The sequence below is a fragment of the Mytilus galloprovincialis genome, chromosome 14, assembly GCF_965363235.1.
Source record: "Mytilus galloprovincialis chromosome 14, xbMytGall1.hap1.1, whole genome shotgun sequence".
NCBI lineage: Eukaryota > Metazoa > Mollusca > Bivalvia > Mytilida > Mytilidae > Mytilus > Mytilus galloprovincialis.
This window is the reverse complement of record NC_134851.1, coordinates 63,702,485-63,723,564: the sequence shown is the minus strand read 5'-3', so window position 1 is coordinate 63,723,564 and position 21,080 is coordinate 63,702,485. Positions and strand designations below refer to the sequence as shown.

Sequence of the window (21,080 nt, the reverse complement as noted above, 5' to 3'; positions counted from 1 at the left end):
TTTGTTTAATATGTTGAAGAATTTGAAAAACAAGATAGATGGATATTACAAGAAAAAAGACCCTCTGTATATGCAAGTGTCCGTGGGTTTCTTCATTGCACTATATGTGTACTTCTTTTCTTAACTCAGCTTGTAGGTTTTTATTGCGTGTTTTACAAACAGATATATGAAGATATGACTCTTTGTGCACACTTGAATGTGGTTTAACATCATTAGATTGTATATAAAAAAGGGCATTGCTGGTATATATCCAGTAGGAACAATATTTTTAAATTACAGATATGAATTAAAGGCAATCAAAAGATATCATGCGATCTTCAACAATCGACAGATGCATTAATAACATTACACTCATAACCCCCCCCCCCCAAAAAAAAAAAAAAAAAATTAAAAAAATTTGAAGAAACATATGTTATGAAACATTTGTGGTACAAGATAACAACTGTTCAGGTTCCAACTTGGGATATTTACATGCATAACTGGAAAGGTTATGTATTGAATTACATCTTGGTTAGTATATTAACAAAACATGCATGCATTTTGATATACACAACAAAAACCTGTGCAGGTATTAATAAATCAGTAATGAATATATATACCATCAAAGACCGCTTTTTAGATCTTCCGGGATAACAGCCATGTTTAATTTTGACAAAATGTACCAATACTATTAAGGGCCCACAAAATGAATGACCAATGCACTTGGAATTCATCCACATTATTGAAAAGAAGTAGAATAAGCATGGCAATATTATGCTAATTGCAATAGATGAGAGGCAATTCAGGTTTTTTTGGAAGTTTAATGAAAAAAGTCAGCAGTAGTATACCGCTGTTCGAAATTCTTAAATCGATTCAGAAAAAAACCAAATCTGGGTTAAAAACTAAAACTTAGGGAAACACATCAAATATAAGAGGAGAACTACGACGCAACTGAAACAAAACACAAAATTTTAACACACACAAAAACGAACTATAATATATCAATGGCCATTTTCCTGACTTGGTACAGGACATTTTAAGAAAAAAAAATGGTGGGTTGAACCTGGTTTTGTGGCTAGCCAAACCTCCCACGGAGTTATAAATGTAATTCAGAAAATAGGAATTGCCTTGAAACTTTTTATACATTTTAGTTTCGAAATGTGTTTGTTCATAGTCAGACTATCCGTGATAGTTGAATTATAATGTTTGTTATAATTCTATATCGGGGAGTCGGTTTTTGATGTATGGTTTACTATGTAATGATATCCTGATGTGGATCATTAACATTTAATTTTGCATTATCATTTCACAGTAAAGAAAACCTTTAAATTAGATAAAAAAAAGTAAGATATAAAAACAGAAATTTATGTGGAAAATCTTTTAAACCATACAGATGCTTTTATCAATTTACAGCCATATAATCGGCATTCAATACTGTTAGAAATATATCATTTAAATGAAACTCACTACTAGGAGGTATTTACATTTCTTTGAAGACCTGAAAAAGTCGTAAAATTAGTGCTCCGAAGTACTTGTATACATATGTTGAGATGTTAGGGGAATACCGTGTTGATGGGACCAACAACTTCGTTTTGACAGTATAGCTGCGTTATGAATGGGAAGTACATAATGTAGTGGATATTTATCTAAAATTTGCATAGTGAACCCGTTATGTTAATTTGGGTTATTGAAGTGTTGTGCACTTTTCAAGATTCACTGATTTCTTCTGCAATTATCAGTAGGTGACCAGACAAAAAAAAAACAAAAAAGAATCAAAGCCCGTGTCGCTCACCTTGGTTTATATCTATAGTCAACAAAGGACACTCAACATTGTAAATGAAAATATAATTTACTATAAAAATCTTTTTTGTTGATTTTGTTTTGCTTATCGGTTAGTCTGTTTAAATATGCTCTCTTCTTCATTTGTTTGATCAAAACACAAAAGAGGTTAAAAACAACTCATTTAAGGGCATCTACTTCTATATGTTGCATTTCTGTAAATATTGACAATGCAATTTTCTATAGGAACTCCTTTTACGGCTGAAATTATACCACTTTTACTATGAAGTTTTGAATAAAATCTTATCCTAGAATTGAAAGTTCATATGCACTACAATTTTTTTCAAAGGTCAAAATATAGGGCTGTGCAGCATATTTTCAACATTTCTATGCCCTGAACTTCTTAAAGTTTAAACTAACACTAATTTTCTTAACTACCCCTACCTCGAATAAAAGGTTACCACAGTTATCCATATACACAATATGCACATATATATTTACTGGTAACATTCCCAAGTTATGTCTCTATGAGATGGAACACAGAGATCATAACTGGGAACCAGTATGTAAACAAAATTAATTTTCTATGAATATTCTAAATCTCCCCAAAATAGGTGTGGTTTGAGAAAAAGCTGTATTTACAAAGTGCAACCTATAAAGAGAGAAAGTGTACTGCCTTTACCAAATGCATTTGACTTGTTAATAGATGTTGCTTTGCTGATAATGTTTTTTTATTCGTAGTGTCTTTTTTATATTCTGATTTTGATCATAATAGGCAAACCGCAAAAATAAATGACAAAAAGCATCATTTAAGGACAATAACACCAATTAGGAGTCGTCGGACGATTTCTTCCGGTATGTCTTAATTGTAAATTTTGTCCTGCTGAACATGTGTGCTTTTGTAAGTGTCTATCTTTCTACACAGGCAAAATTTGCTCACGTGAATTTCCATGAATCTCACATGAAATTCACGTGAAAAATTTCATGTGAGATTCACCTGAAACTCGCATGAAAATGTTCATGTGAATTTCACGTGAATTGAGATTCACATGATATTCGTGTAAAAATTTCACATGCATTTTATGTGAACTTTTAAAAAAAAATAATTGGAATTTTTAATGATTTTACTTAAATTTGAAAATGTAGATGTTGTTTGAATTACTTTATTTCAAAAATTCATGTGATGAACAAAATTTATGTGATTATTATTTGAAATTCACGTGAGATTCACATGAGATTAATGTGAAACTTACATAAACTGATTTCACGTGAGTTTCACGTATCAGCTCGTTTGAGGTGAAATTCACGTAATTTCACGTGAGATTCACATGAGATTAATGTGAAATTTACATAAACTGATTTCACGTGAGTTTCACGTATCAGCTCGTTTGAGGTGAAATTCACGTAATTTCACGTGAGATTCACATGGATTTAAATTCACGTGAAATTCATGTGAATGAAATTTGCCTGTGTACTGTGATTTTCAAGTTTGAAGGAAATAAAACAAAGCATGATAAAATCATCATTAAAGGGCAATAACTCTTATAATGCGTCTACTAATGTTTCTGTGATTAGCTCTATTTGTAGTACTTGGTCCTTTTTGGTTGCAATTTCGAAATTACTTCCTAATCGTTATAATTTCAAGATATAAGGCAAATATAGAAAGGAATAGCAGTAACTTCTATATAAAGTTCTTTGACAGTTTTGACGTATCTTCAAAATTAGTAGAGATCAACATTCTGAACATGTTTGTCTCGGTCATTTACTTCGATTTTCAAAATAATAGATAAAATGTTCATATTTTTTTTTTAAGCCATGTCGTCCATCTTTGTTGGCAGGCTAGGTCATCGAACACATTTTTAAAAGACGATACCCTTATGATGAATGCGGTTAAGTTAGGTAAATTTTGCTAAGTAGTTTTAAGAGTAAAATATTTTTGTAAAAAATAACGAAAACGGACGACAGACACCAAGTGATAAGACAAACATATTTGGCACTTCGGGTTACCGTAAAAACTAATTCTGTGTGTCTACGTGATAATTTGCATCTTTTCCTTTAACATGTAAGGCCTGCATTTTAAAATCACGTCTCGTAATGAAAATTACAAGAATTGTTTGTTGTTAATGTCGTTACGGTGACCTATAGTTGTTAAAATGTCTCTGTCATTTTGGTCTCTTGTGGACAGTTGTTTCATTGGCAATCATACAACATCTTCTTTTTATATTAACCATGCGTTGTGTGTACATGTTTGGATCCATCTCCACTATATTGTCATCCAAGGATTGTTTTGTGTATTTAATGGCACGGAGTGTGATCATCGTCATTTATAATCTTAGAGATATGTTTATTGATGCTATTTTATACTTACTTCACACAATTTATGATGATCTGTCCGTACATTAGTCAAGGCATGTTTTAGATGCATAAACGAAGACTCTTTTGCTTTTTGTTTCCATTCCCATAATGCAAAGAAATACAAATCTTGAGGGCAGTGATATTGGTATTGCAAATTTTTCCACTGACATAATTCCATATGAAGATGGATAAACAACTCCCTAACTACATCCTCGTCCAAACCAAAAACAAGACGTCCAAGGTGTTGATCTGTTGGACACTGTTCCAGTTCCATTTCTCCCAAACCTTAAATATCTTATTAATTAGCGATATATATTATTTACATTTACATAATTTTGAAATCAGTGTCACACAAATAGATATATAAAAAACATAAAATTAACACGTCAAGAGAGTCGCTTTTCGCAGATCCAGTTTTGTACGTCTTTATCTTTTTTAGTTTTACCTTAGTTTGCTTTTGTTGATTTCTTTTGCATGTTAGTGCAATTACTTTTATATTGATATTTGATATTCTCTTGAAAAGTGAATTCTGAATTATAAGAAACAACAATAATATTGCCGCCAAGAAATATTGTTTAAATATATTTGATCTTACTTTTTGTTTTGAGAGGAGAGATAATCACTTACTTCGATAAAGTTCACATGATTGTCATTGATTTTTTTTTTAGTTCGTGACTGTATGAAATACTATAGTTTTAGCATAATTTGAATGGTATTAGCCACCAGTGAATTCATCGCAACTAATAAAGAAAATTAGTACACACTTTTTTACGAGAAGGGGCACATTGTTATTTTGAGAAATTTTTCATAAACCGTCATATCGGTCGATGCATACAAGTTTGCATCATATGGACCAATGGTTGTCTACATGTACACAAATAACGCTTAAACACAACGTATTCTAAAGAATGACTGTACATATAAAGTTCTATAAACAACGTATCTAAAAGTCAACTATCTTTATGTAGTTAATACAACATTGTATCTTGATGTACTGCTTACCGAAACATGACTGTGCACAAACCAATTCATTGCTCTAAAAGAAAAAAAAGCAATTCAACGATATTAACGAGTTATGACGTCTTATTTTGGAGGTATATTGCCATAACATTGGACCACCTGTCAGTGAGACATTTTCCGAGTAACACAATGGAGAAGATATAATAAGGTTACTGCCTTTGATTTTAGCTTTTTGTTAGCGAATTTGACGTTGAAAAAGTAATATAAAGATATCACATACTATTATTTAAATGTTAAATGTTAACAAAACATCTGTATGGCAGAAAAAAAAGTGTTTCAATTTTTCATTTATATCTTCATAAGTTACGTTAAGGGTACACATTCAGACATGTTAAAGAGAATGTATTTTCGGGTTTAAACTTGGTTTCAAATTGTGTCAATCTGCAGCGATACGGAATTAATTCAGTTTTATTCGTGAGCCTCACAGGTAGTGTTTATTGTAAATATAAGTGTTCTTTCCTTATCTTTGACTCGCTCTTTCTAGATTTTATGACGGTTTCTTGTTAATTCCATTTGCATTTTTGTTCATTAGAAACAAAACAGGACAAGCAAAGCATATGTTTCCCTTTTTACTGCGTGTCATTTATGATCATTACAAGAGATATGAGCGAGATGAAGACTTATGAACGAAAAATTAAGGAAAAGTAAGGCATTAAGTGAGTTAATTATTAAGGTGATATTTTACCGAAATAGCCATTAAGTTAAATTTGTCTGATTGACATTGACGCACAATTTCATAATAATGCCTAAACTTTTAAAGGGATAATTGAACAAAGGTATTCTGATATTCCAAAGGTGTCAGAAACTAGAATGTAGCTCATGGAATTATAATGTACCTTGCTTATACTTTTTTTAGCAAACCACAGTCTTAAGCCACTAGTATCATGTTGTTTTTTGTGCTGTGGACATTTCCAACGGTAGTTCTGATTTTCTGTTGGTCGGTTATGTGGGACGAAACATTAAGTTGATGAACACCTAACACCAAACTCGATTGTATAAGGGATTATTCGTTGTTGATTTCCTGTCTTTTCATCAACGTTAAAACATGAAAACTCTGATATAGTCTTTTTTGTTGACTCTAAATCAGTTGAAGAATCGCTATCTGTGGCGGACCAGTAAAATTTAGATATTTCAATGATAGCTCTAGTCAGGCACTCTTGGACAGTAGATGCAACAGTTCCAATTATACTTTTCTTGTTTGTTTTATGAACAAGTTCTATGACGAACCGTTTCCCCTCAGCGTATAATATTAATTCATGGCAATCGTCAACACTAACGATGGCACAGTCGGTGAACATAGATTTTATCTTCCACATTGACATAGAAGTACCAAGAAATCTGTACAGGAAGGCTGGAGGTATGACATCTTCACTGAAAGCGTATGCTAAGTGGATACTGGAATCGGATTTTACTTTTGGTCTTTTTGCTTTTTGTTTGATCATGCAAGGTACATAGTAAGTTTGTGTTTGTATTTCTGCACCAGTATCTACCAAGAAATTTGACCTGGGTTCAATTAAAATATCCAAATGTATCAGCATGTTTATCAAATAATCATTGTAGGCTTGTATATGTCGATATTCCTGTTGTCCCCATATCGTGAGAAGATCGGCCTTCCTTAATATGCCCTCATGTCTTAAAGACAAATAGATTTTTCTGATTTCTTCATTTTCAGGCCAAAACTCTTCTTCTGTGACTACAGATTTAAGGACCTCAACTAAATAAGATGGATCAATGACGACGTACTTGCTCAACTGGCCTTCACTGAAGTAGATGTATTTCCCAAGTGCATGCTGTAACTTCAAAAAGGTAGTGAGTTGGGAAGCTGTCAGTACCATCGTCTCATTTGTAGCATTTACTTTTTCAATTTCATCAAGTGACATAATTTTCTGACCATTCTTGGCATGCTCCATAAGTTGTAGATCCAAAGGAACACACACGGTTGGCATTGGTTCTCCCCAACTTGGATGTGCAAATGCAACTTCTACTATTGCCTTACGCAATTCATCTACTTCCAGGTCATTTTCGTCTCTGGCATTTACAAAGAAGAGTGGGTTAATCTGAAGATGCTTTCTTCCGGTATGGTGTTCAAACAGTTTCTCTATAGAATCTGTGAGTTTTTCCTTATGTTTAATTATGTTTGCCTAAAAGATATTCAACAATTACTTAAATAAAGTTTGATTCATTTCTTTATTTTCAGTCATAAGTATTATTTTTAGTAGTATTACTACTAATAATAATAATATCATTGTACAATTCAAACATATAAGTTTCACTTTGAAATTAATGTATCTGCTTTTTGATGTGACACGACCAAAATCTTATCAGATAGTGATCGATAAATGGATGAATGAATAAGAACTTTAAAGAAAACATTTAAATGTTCATTTATCATATTTTTGTACTTGCCTTTTTGATCAGATCTTTGTGAGTGGCAACAAACAGAATTTTAGGAAACCCAGCTTTTGATGTTTTGCAGTAAGTTAGTATAGAATTGACCCAATGCAATAAGTAGACTGAAATTAGTAAGACATAAGGTTTCTAGATATACAAGCAGATTTTATTTCTATTGATACACAAAAAACCCGTTCTGTTTTGTCTCATTAACTGCGATAATTTGGACGTTTAATTGTTTTGCATTTTTACAATACAGGCGTATAGAATAATGTACAAAGAAATGTTTGCTTCCGCTAACATAGTTTCCTTTTGTTCCATAGTAGCATGTCTACGTTATAACTGTAAAACACGTTTTCAAAAGTGACGAAAGCCTTCAATCTCTATATGCCATACAATACTGGTAATTGTTAAATAAAATACAAAATGTATTAGTTGGAACAGCTTTGCTTTTGTTAAGTTAAGAAGTTATTCAAAATAATCATACAGTCACACTACTGTAAATTATAATTTAAAGTAAATATGATTCATATTAATTTGCTAATATGATTTTAATTCTTTGCCTATTTTCAAATATTGACATTTCATTTTGTTTTCAAATATGTCTGTCTTGACTAACAGAAGTCGTCTATAACTTACCTGATATACAATCATTTTAACATGCATGATGCAAGATGTTGAGTTGATTAAGAAAATATCACAAATGTTTGACTAGACAGTAATTTGATAAAACTCTATAAAAGTGAATGCACATATTGAAAACTGTACACCTAGTATGGTGAAAATAATATTTGACATTCATGGTAAGCGATTTAAAAAATCAACACAAAACTACTAGACACAATACCTGCGATTGTTTTCTTTCCGGATTGGCCTGGAAGGTGCGACAGATCTGACATTTCCTTGTGAATTTCCTTGCTGCCATTAAAAATAATAATGAATATTCCTCTGCTTGATATGAACAATTGATGGGTCATATAGTATATTTTTTGGCCTCCAAAATCCCATAAATCTATTGGTACCAGTTTCATCTTGTATTCACCATCCTTGACTGCCGATAAAACCAAGTTGAGAATTTCATCGTTTGTTAGTATTTTTTCTCTGGATTTTTCCTCTTTAAACGATATTTGCGGTACTGTATGTGAAACTTGCACTGGAGCATCTAACTGATCACTTTTATTGTGATCCGTTTGTCCTGTTTCGGATAGAGAAGGACCTGGCGTAGTGGATGGCTTTATCACATTTACTTCTGTTCCTGTTGTCATCACTGGATTTGGCAGGAGTTTCATTTCTTTATTCGTGTTATTATCCGCATAAAGTTCTACAACATGTAATATTATGTTTTATTGTAGACGATTGCATGTTACATTAATTACCCAATGTTTTTTTTTTATTTTAAGCAGAGGTAAAATCAAATTTGGATTAAGTGTCTAATGGTGTAATTTTATGTATTTTCTAACCATTACAAGAATATTAATATAGAATTGTGTTAGTAATGGTTAATAAAACATTACATTTAAGAATGATAGTGTAAAGTGTTTCGGTTGTAACAAATGTATCAACCTACTGTATATATTTCTGTCCAAATATAGTATTTAAAGTCAAGTCTCATTGTGTAGTCGCTGACAATGTGACCCTTTAATACAAAACAGGAATTCGTGCAAATAAACTCATTATAGATAACAGGATTGAAATTTTGTATTTGAACCATTTCAATGAGGTTTTTGAAGTTGTTTTTCTGGTGAGTGTAACTAGTGAACGTTATCTACATTCAAGCTTGATACATCTCTGAATTAAGATCGTAATTAATTATTTGCAAAAGTTGTTTTAAATGCTTCAAAAGGTAATTCAGTTTAAAAGGTAATTGGAAGAAAACATCTGATTAAATACATTTATAAATCAATGGTGTTTACATATTGCTACAATTGGGTAAAGACGGATGTGCATGGTAGTTGATGCTTATTTGTCTTCATGCATTGCTTGAAGTTTATTAATATTGATAACAGTCATTACCACCGTGATGAAGTCTTTTTAAAAATATTTGAAATAGTTGTGCCATTACCTTTTAGAAATATAGCATTGCTTTCATCATAACCATTGGCATCACTATCTTCAAGGTTTTCCATTTTTTCTTTTGATTCTTGTTGTTGGCTAGAACTTATCAGCATGCTTTGAACTGCTGCGTTTAATACCGTACCTTAAAAATGGCAAAACAATTTTATCTAAAAAAAAATGTATTCACTCATCTCATAGATTTATAAAATAAAGAAACACATTAACAAATGCATCATCTTAATGTTTTGAACATCAATGAGTTTTTCTTAAATCGAGAGTTCTGATGATTTGATTCATCTGTTTCAACACATAATTGCAAGATAAGCAATGATTGTTTATCAGTACTTAAACTGTCAACGCTGTTTTGTACTATTACACAAGTGAGGTAAATAAATTATGTTGTATCAGTATTTTGGGATTGTTTAAGAACAATCAATACATACTTTGTGGTACAAAAATCCATTTTTTCTCGTCTATATCCATCCCAGCTCTACCGAGATAAATCCAAATTCCATCTGTAGACCTTCTCTCTTCTGGAATTGGATCGCCAACTAAATTCTTTGCCAAAGTCGTCTTACCAACATTATAAGGACCAACCAAAAATGATCTGTTCCAATAACAACGGTATGACCCGCCGCTACTCAGCATACTCTCGAACTCCTCTTTTGTTTCAATGCCAAGCCCTGCCATATCACTAAATAATCCTTCAATTACACCAATAAGTTATGTTCATTTAATACCGTTGTTCATCTAGTTTGCTTCAATACCATAGATATATAAGGTATGGAATGTTTCATAATGTTGCGGTTTGATTACTTATTACAAAGATCCATGAAAAAAAATTCTGCAAGCCACATGTAAAAATGTTGACAATTTACAGGAAAAACGAAACCGTCTGATTTAAGGTTTTAGCTGTAAAATGTTTCATAAAAATAGCATCGTGAAAATCAACGAACTGATCCTTATTGACACGAGTAAGGCCGTGTTCAACATTGACCTATACTCGGTGTTGTGTTAACGCACACGTAAACGAAACACACTTACGTTCTTATTGATGAAACTCAATGTTTATATGTATGAACATGTAGTGTTAATCATGTTTTGTCTACATGCAGTCGATAGTAAATGTAGGCCTTGTGTAGGTTAAGAGTACACAAAACTGAGTAAAGACCAGTGGCAAAAAAAAAAAATCCGTGTACGTCCAGTCGATTCGGGAAGACCTTTTCAAATGAATTATGTGTTCGGCAATGATGATGCTTTGAGTCTTGATAAGGGGTTAACAAAGCTACCTAAAAAATGTTTTATTACAAATTAATATATCAAGTTTAGGAAGATACCTTTGAAAAGAACTTTTTAGCTCACCTGGCCCAAAGGGCCAAGTGAGCTTTGCTCATCACTAGGCGTCCGGCGTCCGGCGTCGTCCGTCGTCGTTAACTTACAAAAATCTTCTTCTCTGAAACTACTTGGCCAAATTGAACCAAACTTGGCCACAATCATTATTGGGGTATCTAGTTTAAAAAATGTGTGGCGTGACCCCGCCAACCAACCAAGATGGCCGCCATGGCTAAAAATAGAACATAGGGGTAAAATGCAGTTTTTGGCTTATAACTCAAAAACCAAAGCATTAACAGGAAAGCTGACGGGGTAAAAATGTTTATCAGATCAAGATCTATCTGCCCTGAAATTTTCAGATGAATCGGTCAACCCGTTGTTGGGTTGCTGCCCCTGAATTGGTAATTTTGAGGAAATTTTGCTGTTTTTGGTTATTATCTTGAATATTATTATAGATAGAGATAAACTGTAAACAGCAATAATGTTCGGCAAAGTTAGATTTACAAATAAGTCAACATGACTGAATTGGTCAGTTGACCACTTTAGGAGTTATTGCCCTTTATAGTCAATTTTTAACCATTTTTCATAAATCTAAGTAATCTTTTACAAAAACCTTGTCCTCTGAAACTACTGGGCCAAATTAATCCAAACTTGGCCACAATCTTCTTTGGGGTATCTAGTTTAAAAAATGTGTGGCGTGACCCGGTCAACCAACCAAGATGGCCGCCACGGCTAAAAATAGAACATAGGGGTAAAATGCAGTTTTTGGCTTATAACTCAAAAACCAAAGCATTTAGAGGAAATCGGACAGGGGATAAAAATGTTTATCAGGTCAAGATCTATCTGCCCTGAAATTTTTAGATGAATTGGTCAACCCGTTGTTGGGTTGCTGCCCCTGAATTGGTAATTTTGAGGAAATTTTGCAGATTTTGGTTATTATCTTGAATATTATTATAGATAGAGATAAACTGTAAACAGCAATAATGTTCAGCAAAGTTAGATTTACAAATAAGTCAGATGACTGAAATGGTCAGTTGACCCCTTAAGGAGTTATTGCCCTTTATAGTCAATTTTTAACCATTTTTCATAAATCTAAGTAATCTTTTAGAAAAATCTTCTCCTCTGAAACTACTGGGCTAAATTAATCCAAACTTGGCCACAATCATCTTTGGGGTATCTAGTTTAAAAAATGTGTGGCGTGACCCGGTCAACCAACCAAGATGGTCGTCACGACTAAAAAAAGAACAGGGGTAAACTGTAGTTTTTTGCTTATAACTCTGAAACCAAATCATTTAGAGGAAATCTGACAAGGAGTTAAATTGTTATTCAAGTCAATATATATCTGCCCTGAAATATCCAAATGAATTGGACAACCGGTTGTTGGGTTGCTGCCCTCCAATTGGTAATTTTTGAAGAAATTTTGCTGTTTTTGGTTATTATCTTGAATACTGTTATAGAAAGAGATAAACTGTAAACAGCGATAATGTTCATCAAAGTAAGATCTACAAATAGGTCAACATGACCTAAATGGTCAATTGACCCCTTAATGAGTTATTGCCCTTTATAGTCAATTTTTAACAATTTTCATTGATTTGGTAAATTTATGTAAATTTTTACCAAATATTTTTCTCTATTACTAATGGGCAAAGTTCATTATAGATATAATTGTAAGAAGCAAGAACGTTCAGTAAAGTAAGAACTTCAAACACATCACCATCACTAAAATACAATTTTGTCATGAATCCACTTGTGTCCTTTGTTTAATATGCACATAGACCAAGGTGAGCGACACAGGCTCTTTAGAGCCTCTAGTTTTAATTATTGTTACAAACACATATTTTATTCAAAAATCGTTTCTTTCTTAAATATACATGGTAACATTAAAGTTCTGAATGCCTAGTGTGATGTACCACAAGGACAATTTGTACGTGTATATTTAAGAAAGAAACGATTTTTGCTAATAAGGTGGCGGAAATTGTCTCGTTTGTACCAACTACGCCTACATGACTACACCATTGATACATGATGGTATTTAAGTGTTTATTATAAGTACTGACGTTCTTAATCATGTAAATAACGTGTTATAAGGTTCTTATAATTTTCTTTGTAAATTATTTCATTCAGTGTTTTTTTTAATAATATTCCTTTGGCGAGTTTCGGACCATTTTACATCACGTCATTGTGTTATTATACTAAAGTCAATCAAAGCATTCTTCTCTTTCACTTTTGCCTATATATGATGTTGTTTTTCTTTGTTGACATATTTCTTTGTTTATTACACGGACCTCTGTTTTTGACATTTTTACCTATAATGTCTGTTTGTTTTGGTCCCATATTTTTATCAATACATTGGAATTTTATGAGACTTTCATACAGGTGAGCCACGCTCTCTGTACGTTCATAACCCTTGCAACAACTCTTTGTGTGGTCTATAGTTGGCCTGTTGCAAGGCCAAATTTATGTCCCTATCCAATATACCCTCATTTTCTAGAGGCAGTTGAATTTCCCCGACTTTCATCCCAGATGGACTCTATTACAATACTTACCTATTGCATTTATTGTTAGCCTGTTCTAGTCCTGAACATGCATGAAACATTGGCCACTGGACGTTTAGTAATCCTTAATTAATTAAATAATAATACAGTTGAGATGTCTAGCCTACTATAAAACCAGGTTTAATCCAACATTTTCAACACAAGGAAGTGCCAGCAATAAGTCTGGTATATGACAGTTGGTCTCATTTTTTTAAATGAGCTTATGATTTTGTCATTTGATCGAGTTTAACAATATACAATTTGTTTAACACAACGATAGAATGATATTTTGTCGTAGGAACATTTAATAGAAAATTATACTAGAACGTTACCTTGAAATTGATACTCCTGAAAGGATAATAAGATATAAATAAGCATACTGTCTCATGTAGAATGGAAGATATATGCTACATGTATATGCATTTTTATTATTTTTTGTTAGATCAAATTGAAAGCGAAATATATAAGAAAATAAACTATCGTCGTTGAACACGCCACCTAAATATATCTTTTTTAGAATTGAAATATTTGACTTAATAAACAATTAACTGTTACATACTTTCTAAATGAGTAACGGTTTAAAAAGAATCAAACAATAGAAGATCAATGCTGATCTTATATTTACACTACTCAATAAATTCAACAGTGTACACACATTTTAATTAAGCAGTGAGTGACATTTTGATAACTACATTTAGTTGTCAAAATTCAAATTTTGATGTGTTGTGTTTGGAAAGTGGAAACAGAAATATTTCAAAGATCGTTAAAAATATGCAAGCGGTTTTACTTGATTGATTGATTGATGTGAAATGCAGCGTTGAGCATTATTGTGTCATTTAGTAGCGGTTATTTTTGATAGGTAGAGGAAGCAGAGAGTGCCAGAGAGAACCACCGACCTTCAGTAGGAAAATTGCGGGATTTAGTCTCACAACCTTACAGACCAGTGTTAACATGGTAGTGATTGATACCAGTTCAACTACAAAGAACTCTCGATCACCGATGTCCCTTAAAACAAAAAATTATGCCCTCATGATATAAAAGCCAAGCACAAACCCTCCTGTTTGGGGTAAAGTATCATGCCATCATAACATACCCAATGTATATAAGAGAGTATAACCAGTACTATGCCAATAACTGAGGACGTTTTGCAGTTTCGTATAGAATATTACCAAAAAGATTTTGTGTGAAGATATGTTTTTATGTGTGTATACTGATAATGAATCGACATATTACCTGCAATATAGTAATAAGCGATTTATCTTGTAAATCTTGAGCTGCCTTCATGGGTGAATCATCCTGTAAATTTAATGTACAGATGAAATCAAATTAAAATAATACTACAAAAGCATAAAGATATAAACTGAATAACAGAAGAGTGATAACTAGAATTGTTGTGAAGAAATTTTTTATTTGATAAATAAGATTAGCTTCACTTTAAAAGATAGGAACTCTATGCTCTAAAAGTCCTGGGTTGCTCACCTGCTTCTTCAAGCACACGTATAGTCTCTTTTAAGAAACAATCATAAAGTGGTAACACCTCTAATAAAATGCTTATTATCATCTTCAAATAGTTATAAAAAGTTAAATAAAAAAAAATACTGAACTCCGAGGAAAATTCAAAACGGTGAGTCCTTAATCAAATGATAAAACACATCAAACGAATGGACACCAACCGTCATATTCCTGACTTGGTACAGGCATTATCAAATGTAGTAAATGGTGGATTTAACCTAGTTTTATAGCGCTAAACCTCTCCCTTGTACGAAATTAAAGTCGCATCAACTTCTATTATATTGAGAATGAATCGTGAACAAAATGTCACAAATAGGGGTACAACAACAACACGAACCACATAAAAAACATGAGATGATCTCAGGTGCCCCAGAAGGAAAAGCAGATCCTTCTCCACATGTAGCACGTTTCGTGTTGCTCATGTTATTAAAAAGCCGGTAAAAAGTCTAATTCGGTAGGTTATATTCGTAAAAAGGAACGGGATTGTAGTTACGACTTAAAAAACATATCCGATATCATATGTCTAACGTATATTCCATAACGGTCAACCAAGCCGTGATGGCGTCCCTAAAATTTAAGAATATTGTAAATTACTACTTACTGTTCTGTTCAGAACAAACACTGAACTTCCATTTTCAAGAAGAAGTTGTAAGCATTCTTTCTGTTTGTACTGTATTGCTGTATGTATTGCTGTATCCCTCTAGAGAAATACATAAAATAATATGATAACATATACATATGTGATAAAAAATAGATTAAAAATATAGCTGGGAATAAAATAGAATAAATAAATAAATGAAATAAATGAAATAAATTAAAAAAATTAAATAAATTAACTGAATAAATTAAATAAATAAAATCACTTATATAAATAAAAAGATACACCATTATAAATAATTTAATACAAAACTATTGCAAAAAAACTAAAAATGAATAAACAAATAAACAAATGAATAGATGTACAAATAAAAAATATTTTATCAATAAGAAAAAAAAAATAAAAAAGTTAATAAGATCAATGAATAAAAAAATAAATAAATAAATAAATGAACAAATAAATAAGCAAATGAATAGTTATTTAATTATTAAATGAATACATTACTAAAAAGATATATACATTAATTAATAACGAAATGAATTAATTGATTAATAAATGAATGAATTAATTAATAAATGAATGAATGAATTAATAAATGAATTAATTAATTTATTAAATAATGAATCAATTAGTAAATGAATAAATACATACATAGATAAATAAATTAATAAAAAATAACTTAATTCACAAATTAATAAATACACAATAAAGAAATAAAATAAAGAGAATACTCTAATTATAATAAATACTAGACACCTAAATTTATAAAATAACATAGATAAATCAAGTAGAATAAACATAGAATAAATACAACAGATATCAGGACAATTTGACAAACCATCATCTATAGTTTTCGTAGTAAAGCAATGAAAAAGATCACATAACTAGTAATCACATAACAAGTGCTTTAAACAATATTAAGAAAAGAAAAAGTACATAAGCACGTGTTTTCTTTGTCTTAAATTTCAGTTAAGGTGGATTTTTTAACCTTCAACGGTCTGTTTAAAGGTTCATAAACTGTTGTTCGTATCAGTCTTGTGTTGGCATGACATCTTTTTATCCTGGTTTATACATTTTTTTATGAAAGTTATTCTGATGCTGATAAATGCAAAACATATGTATATATATGCGCACATGTGCATTTACGTGCATGTATATTTGTTTACTGATTTCTGTCCAAGGATTTATGAGTTTGAACAGCGGTATACTACTGTTGCCTTTATTTACTGCTCTAATCTTTATCTTGTCTATCCTTATGTATCACCTGTGATCACCTCTAATTCTGTCGAAAAGGAGTTTGTGTTGCTCTTGCCTAGGTTTCAAGTGTTGTTTTATGTGCTTTTTAATTTTTCAATGTTTGTTTTGTTTATAACGGTTACAGTCGCGACTATCCTCTGTCAGTACAAACGTCATCACAATTTCAGGTTTCGAGCATTTATTTATCTGATGTCTTAGGGTTAGATAAGAGTCAATTACCAATCCGTTATATGTATAATCTCATATCACTAATATTTATCAACGTATTTTATAGAGGTAACACGACGGGTATCTGATGTCGAGCAGGATCTGTTTACACTTTCGAATCACTTAAGTTCGCCCCCAGTTTTTGTTTGGGTTCGTGTTGTTCAGTCTTTAGTTTTCTATGTCGTGTTTTGTTTACTATTGTTTTTCTGTTTTTCTGTTAGTCTAGTTGTTTTTGAGTCATTTATAAGTTTGAATGTCTTGTATCTTTTGCAACTCTTTTTTATGCCAAAGAATCTTACAATTTTCAATCTGGTTTTAATGAAACAATAGACATTTTGGACTGATTTCTTTTTTGTTTGCTTTTCTTTGAAATGAATACGTTTCTTCCATGTACCCTAACTCCACATCAATTACACATTTGTCCTCAGTGTGTTTTAATAGATCATTTACATCTCTAACTTATAACTTTTAAAATAACTTTACAATATTATCTTCGGCTTGTAGTGAAGCTCCATTTTTAATAAGCAATGCTGCAGATGGACAATGACCATACCGAACAGCCAGATGCAAAGGTGTTTCTCTCTGTAAAACATGAAGAGATATCTTAATGCGAGTTTTATCATTAAAAATGCATGAATAATTAGAATATATTAATATATACATGATATAATGGTTCTTGATGGGGACATTTAGACGCATGCAGTTTATGAAATATTAATATAACAATGGCTGGATCTGCCCCTGAGCATAAACTATGTTTATAGAATAGAAAAGAAACGATATTCATTATCAATCGTTACACAAAAAAGTATATGCAAAGCAAAACGCAATTAAACAAAGCACATATTTTTTGTCATGTTTATTGAAGTTCCTGATCCTAAAGTCAGAATGATATTAATAGGTATACTTTTTTTTAATGATATGCTTAAAAGATGAATTATCACAAAATATACCTTATCTAACACAATAGCGTATTACGACTCGGATCCCACAAGCTTGATTTTTTCTCTTTCAGTGACGTAAATCTTCATGAAATGCAGCAATTATTAAAGTTATTTAACGGTATGGTCTTACCAAATACAAATTACTATCTAACAAAACCATCCAAATTGGTCCTTTAAAGTGTTACACGAACAACATTATTTATTTTTTAGTTTTGTCTGGTCACACTTACCGTTATACAAATGATCAGTGTGTACAACGAAAAACAGCCATCAAGTCTGTCTATACGATACATACCCCCAAAATATTAAAATTGTATAATAACAAAGTCAAATGGTACTTCTACTTACTCGATCATTTATTTCATGAACATGTTCCTTGTCTTTTCTCAACAGGAATTCAATGCTCTCAGAATGTCCATACATAGCAGCCGCATGTATTGGCTTATTTCCCTAGAAATAACAACATATGGAATTTTAGACTGCAAGAACGCATGTGAGGTTGCACAAATAATGTCAATACTGCCATTCGATAAATCAAATTCTTTTGTGGTGATAATTTATATTCATAGATATTTTACTTTGTTTAACTACTGGTTTCCAAATGCGATCTGTATGTTTCATATCATACAAACACAATTTAGGAATTTTACAAGTATAATTTGTTAAAATACACATGGATAGCTGAACACAAGTGCAGAGTCCTAGTACATGTTTACACTGCATACTAAGAAGATGTGAGAAACATATAAATGTTGAAAAATATCCCACACAGCCTGATGATAAAAAAAAATAGTATTACGTTTGAACTTTTCATTCAAGGGTAATTTATTTTACGAAATTCCATAGTAACAGTAATGCAGTTTTGATTATAAAAGGAGTTCCTATTGGAAATTACATTGTCTATTTTCATAGAAGTGCATATGAAAGTTGATACTCAGTCCTACATCCGAAGCCATTAAAAGCGAAAATTCATATCTGTTACCAGTAAATATTAAATTGCAAGTTAAAACTTTAAATTTCTCAATGCATGCTGATAAGCAACATATACAACTGAACTTGTAACCAAGGTTCGAGGTTTTCCCGATAGCCACTCAAAGACAGATGAAACACGATTGCCAAATTCAACTTATAACGTCAAGCAACGTATTTTGTTTATTTTGTGATTTGCAAAGATATGATACCTTGCCCGACAACAGTTAAACTCTTTTTCGTCCCTTTATGGTTGATAAAAAACTCCTTTTCAAATAAGCTTTTGACCTAAATATCACTGTATATTTATCGTCGAAATGCTTATCTGGTTAGGAAACAGGGTGCAATTATTGTTATTTGATACTCACTATTCTGTCTTTGGTATTTATCATAACCCCAAGTGAAATCAGTTGTTCAACGCATTCTGTTTCTTTATACCTTATAGCAATGTGCAAAGGAGTTTCTCCCTGCAAATCAAATTTTATAGTGATATGACAAGCAATTTGAAATATCCCGTGAAGTTCGCGAATTGTTTTGGATACAAAAACTTTAAATAGCGTATCCTCTTGATCTCAATGACAAGATATGAGGACAGGGGAACATAAAATAAATTCATGTCATCAATATTGTCGACAAACGACTTAGAAAAAATTGGTCTTATGGTAAACACAAAAACCATAATCAACGTATTTAACATCGTATGAAATATGCACTTGCTGATCTGTTATCTATACTAAAAATAATCGTAGACATCATGTATAATGCAAACTGGGTCATATACCAATCATTAAACTATACGCTTTTTTCTTGAGTGTGATGACATTTCTTTTCTAGTTCGTTATTTGAATACACTTGTGCCATTACAGCCTTTTGTCGTCACAGGCTGTTTGTTAGTACCGATCAACCTGAAATCTTTCTAGTGAAATGAAATTATGAATACTGTTGATATGGTTACATCTCATTTTGAAAACAATTCTGAAATTAACGACAGGGTCCATGAAATAACAATTTGTAGAATAAAAAAACCTCCAAGCACTACCGAAGCGGTTTGTGTTCATAACGGCAGACACATCAGCCAAAAATGTAGTGATGATGTGACGCATATACTAAACAGAAGTTCTACAAAACTTGCAACACCAAACTATCAATTCGTCTACAGGTCAGTACGCTCCACAGAGAGTCAAATTGTAAACAAGTATATCACTACCACTACCCAGCTTAAAGCCTCATCCGAACATTTGAAAGTCCCTATATGTACTAATATGTACTGGTTACCTAAATTGCACAAAGAACCATTTAGATTGTATTTCAACTCCGCATATAATAAGTGTTCAAAAACTAATCTTTCAGTGCTTCTAACTAAATCCTTTATAACATTTATAAATGTGTAATGAGCTTTTGTGATAAAGCTAATGACAATAAAGGTTAACTTAACAGCCGGTTACCATGGTCACCGTATCTATATAAATATCGAGCAAACATTAAACCACCATTCTGCCTCTGATGAATTTCCGTTCTTGACCGAAACCGGTTAGGCTATGAATCATCATCAGGCGCTGTTAATTATTTGTATTGGAATATCTACTATATTTTTATGCGTTTACATTTTTCTACCCCTGATACACATAATTAATATGATTTCTACTGACAAAAGCTCTTACGGAGCTATTGTGTTTAGAGACTTTTATGTCAGTATGCCTTTCCTATGTTGCCTGATGACAATAAAGATATTACTGTAAACAATATAATACTCGCTAGCGATTTATTTTCGCGAGTGAATAAATAACGCGAAATTATATCGCCGTGAATATGTAAAAAAAAGGATCTTTAATTTTTTAACTACAACAAGTAAGTTTAAAAATCGCGAAATTATATCGTCGTGTAGTGGACTAGAATAGGCTAAACGTGTAATAAATTATCCGCGAAAATAAGTTGGTTTACAGTAAAAAACAAAATTAGTGTTAAAAAATATTTTAATAGTGAAAAAAACATGCTTTTGATTGTCGTTGTTGATATTTATGATTTTTCTACTCTCTATATTTCCCGTCTACACAATCGTATCAAGAACAAGTTTTCATATTCAATTAAATGGTCTTTAGAAAAATCTCATTGTAAATTCATTTGCTGTAACTTGTTTGCAGATTTTTT

At 31.8% G+C, this 21,080-nt stretch overlaps 1 protein-coding gene across 1 annotated transcript; it reads right to left on the bottom strand.

Annotated features, from left to right (window-relative positions):
- Positions 1-4,132: 4,132 nt before the first annotated feature.
- On the bottom strand, positions 4,133-19,390 carry LOC143059137 (uncharacterized). The gene is made up of 13 exons (XM_076232624.1): positions 19,301-19,390; positions 18,312-18,413; positions 17,503-17,601; positions 15,559-15,657; positions 14,679-14,741; positions 13,778-13,793; positions 10,023-10,283; positions 9,587-9,721; positions 8,372-8,845; positions 7,540-7,646; positions 5,970-7,274; positions 5,116-5,149; positions 4,133-4,398 (listed from the first exon to the last, which is right to left on the bottom strand). Exons 1-11 carry the CDS (start codon positions 19,322-19,324, stop codon positions 6,093-6,095), a joined length of 2,562 nt encoding a protein of 853 aa, XP_076088739.1. The 5' UTR covers positions 19,325-19,390; the 3' UTR covers positions 4,133-4,398; positions 5,116-5,149; positions 5,970-6,092.
- Between the last annotated feature and the right edge of the window lie 1,690 nt (positions 19,391-21,080).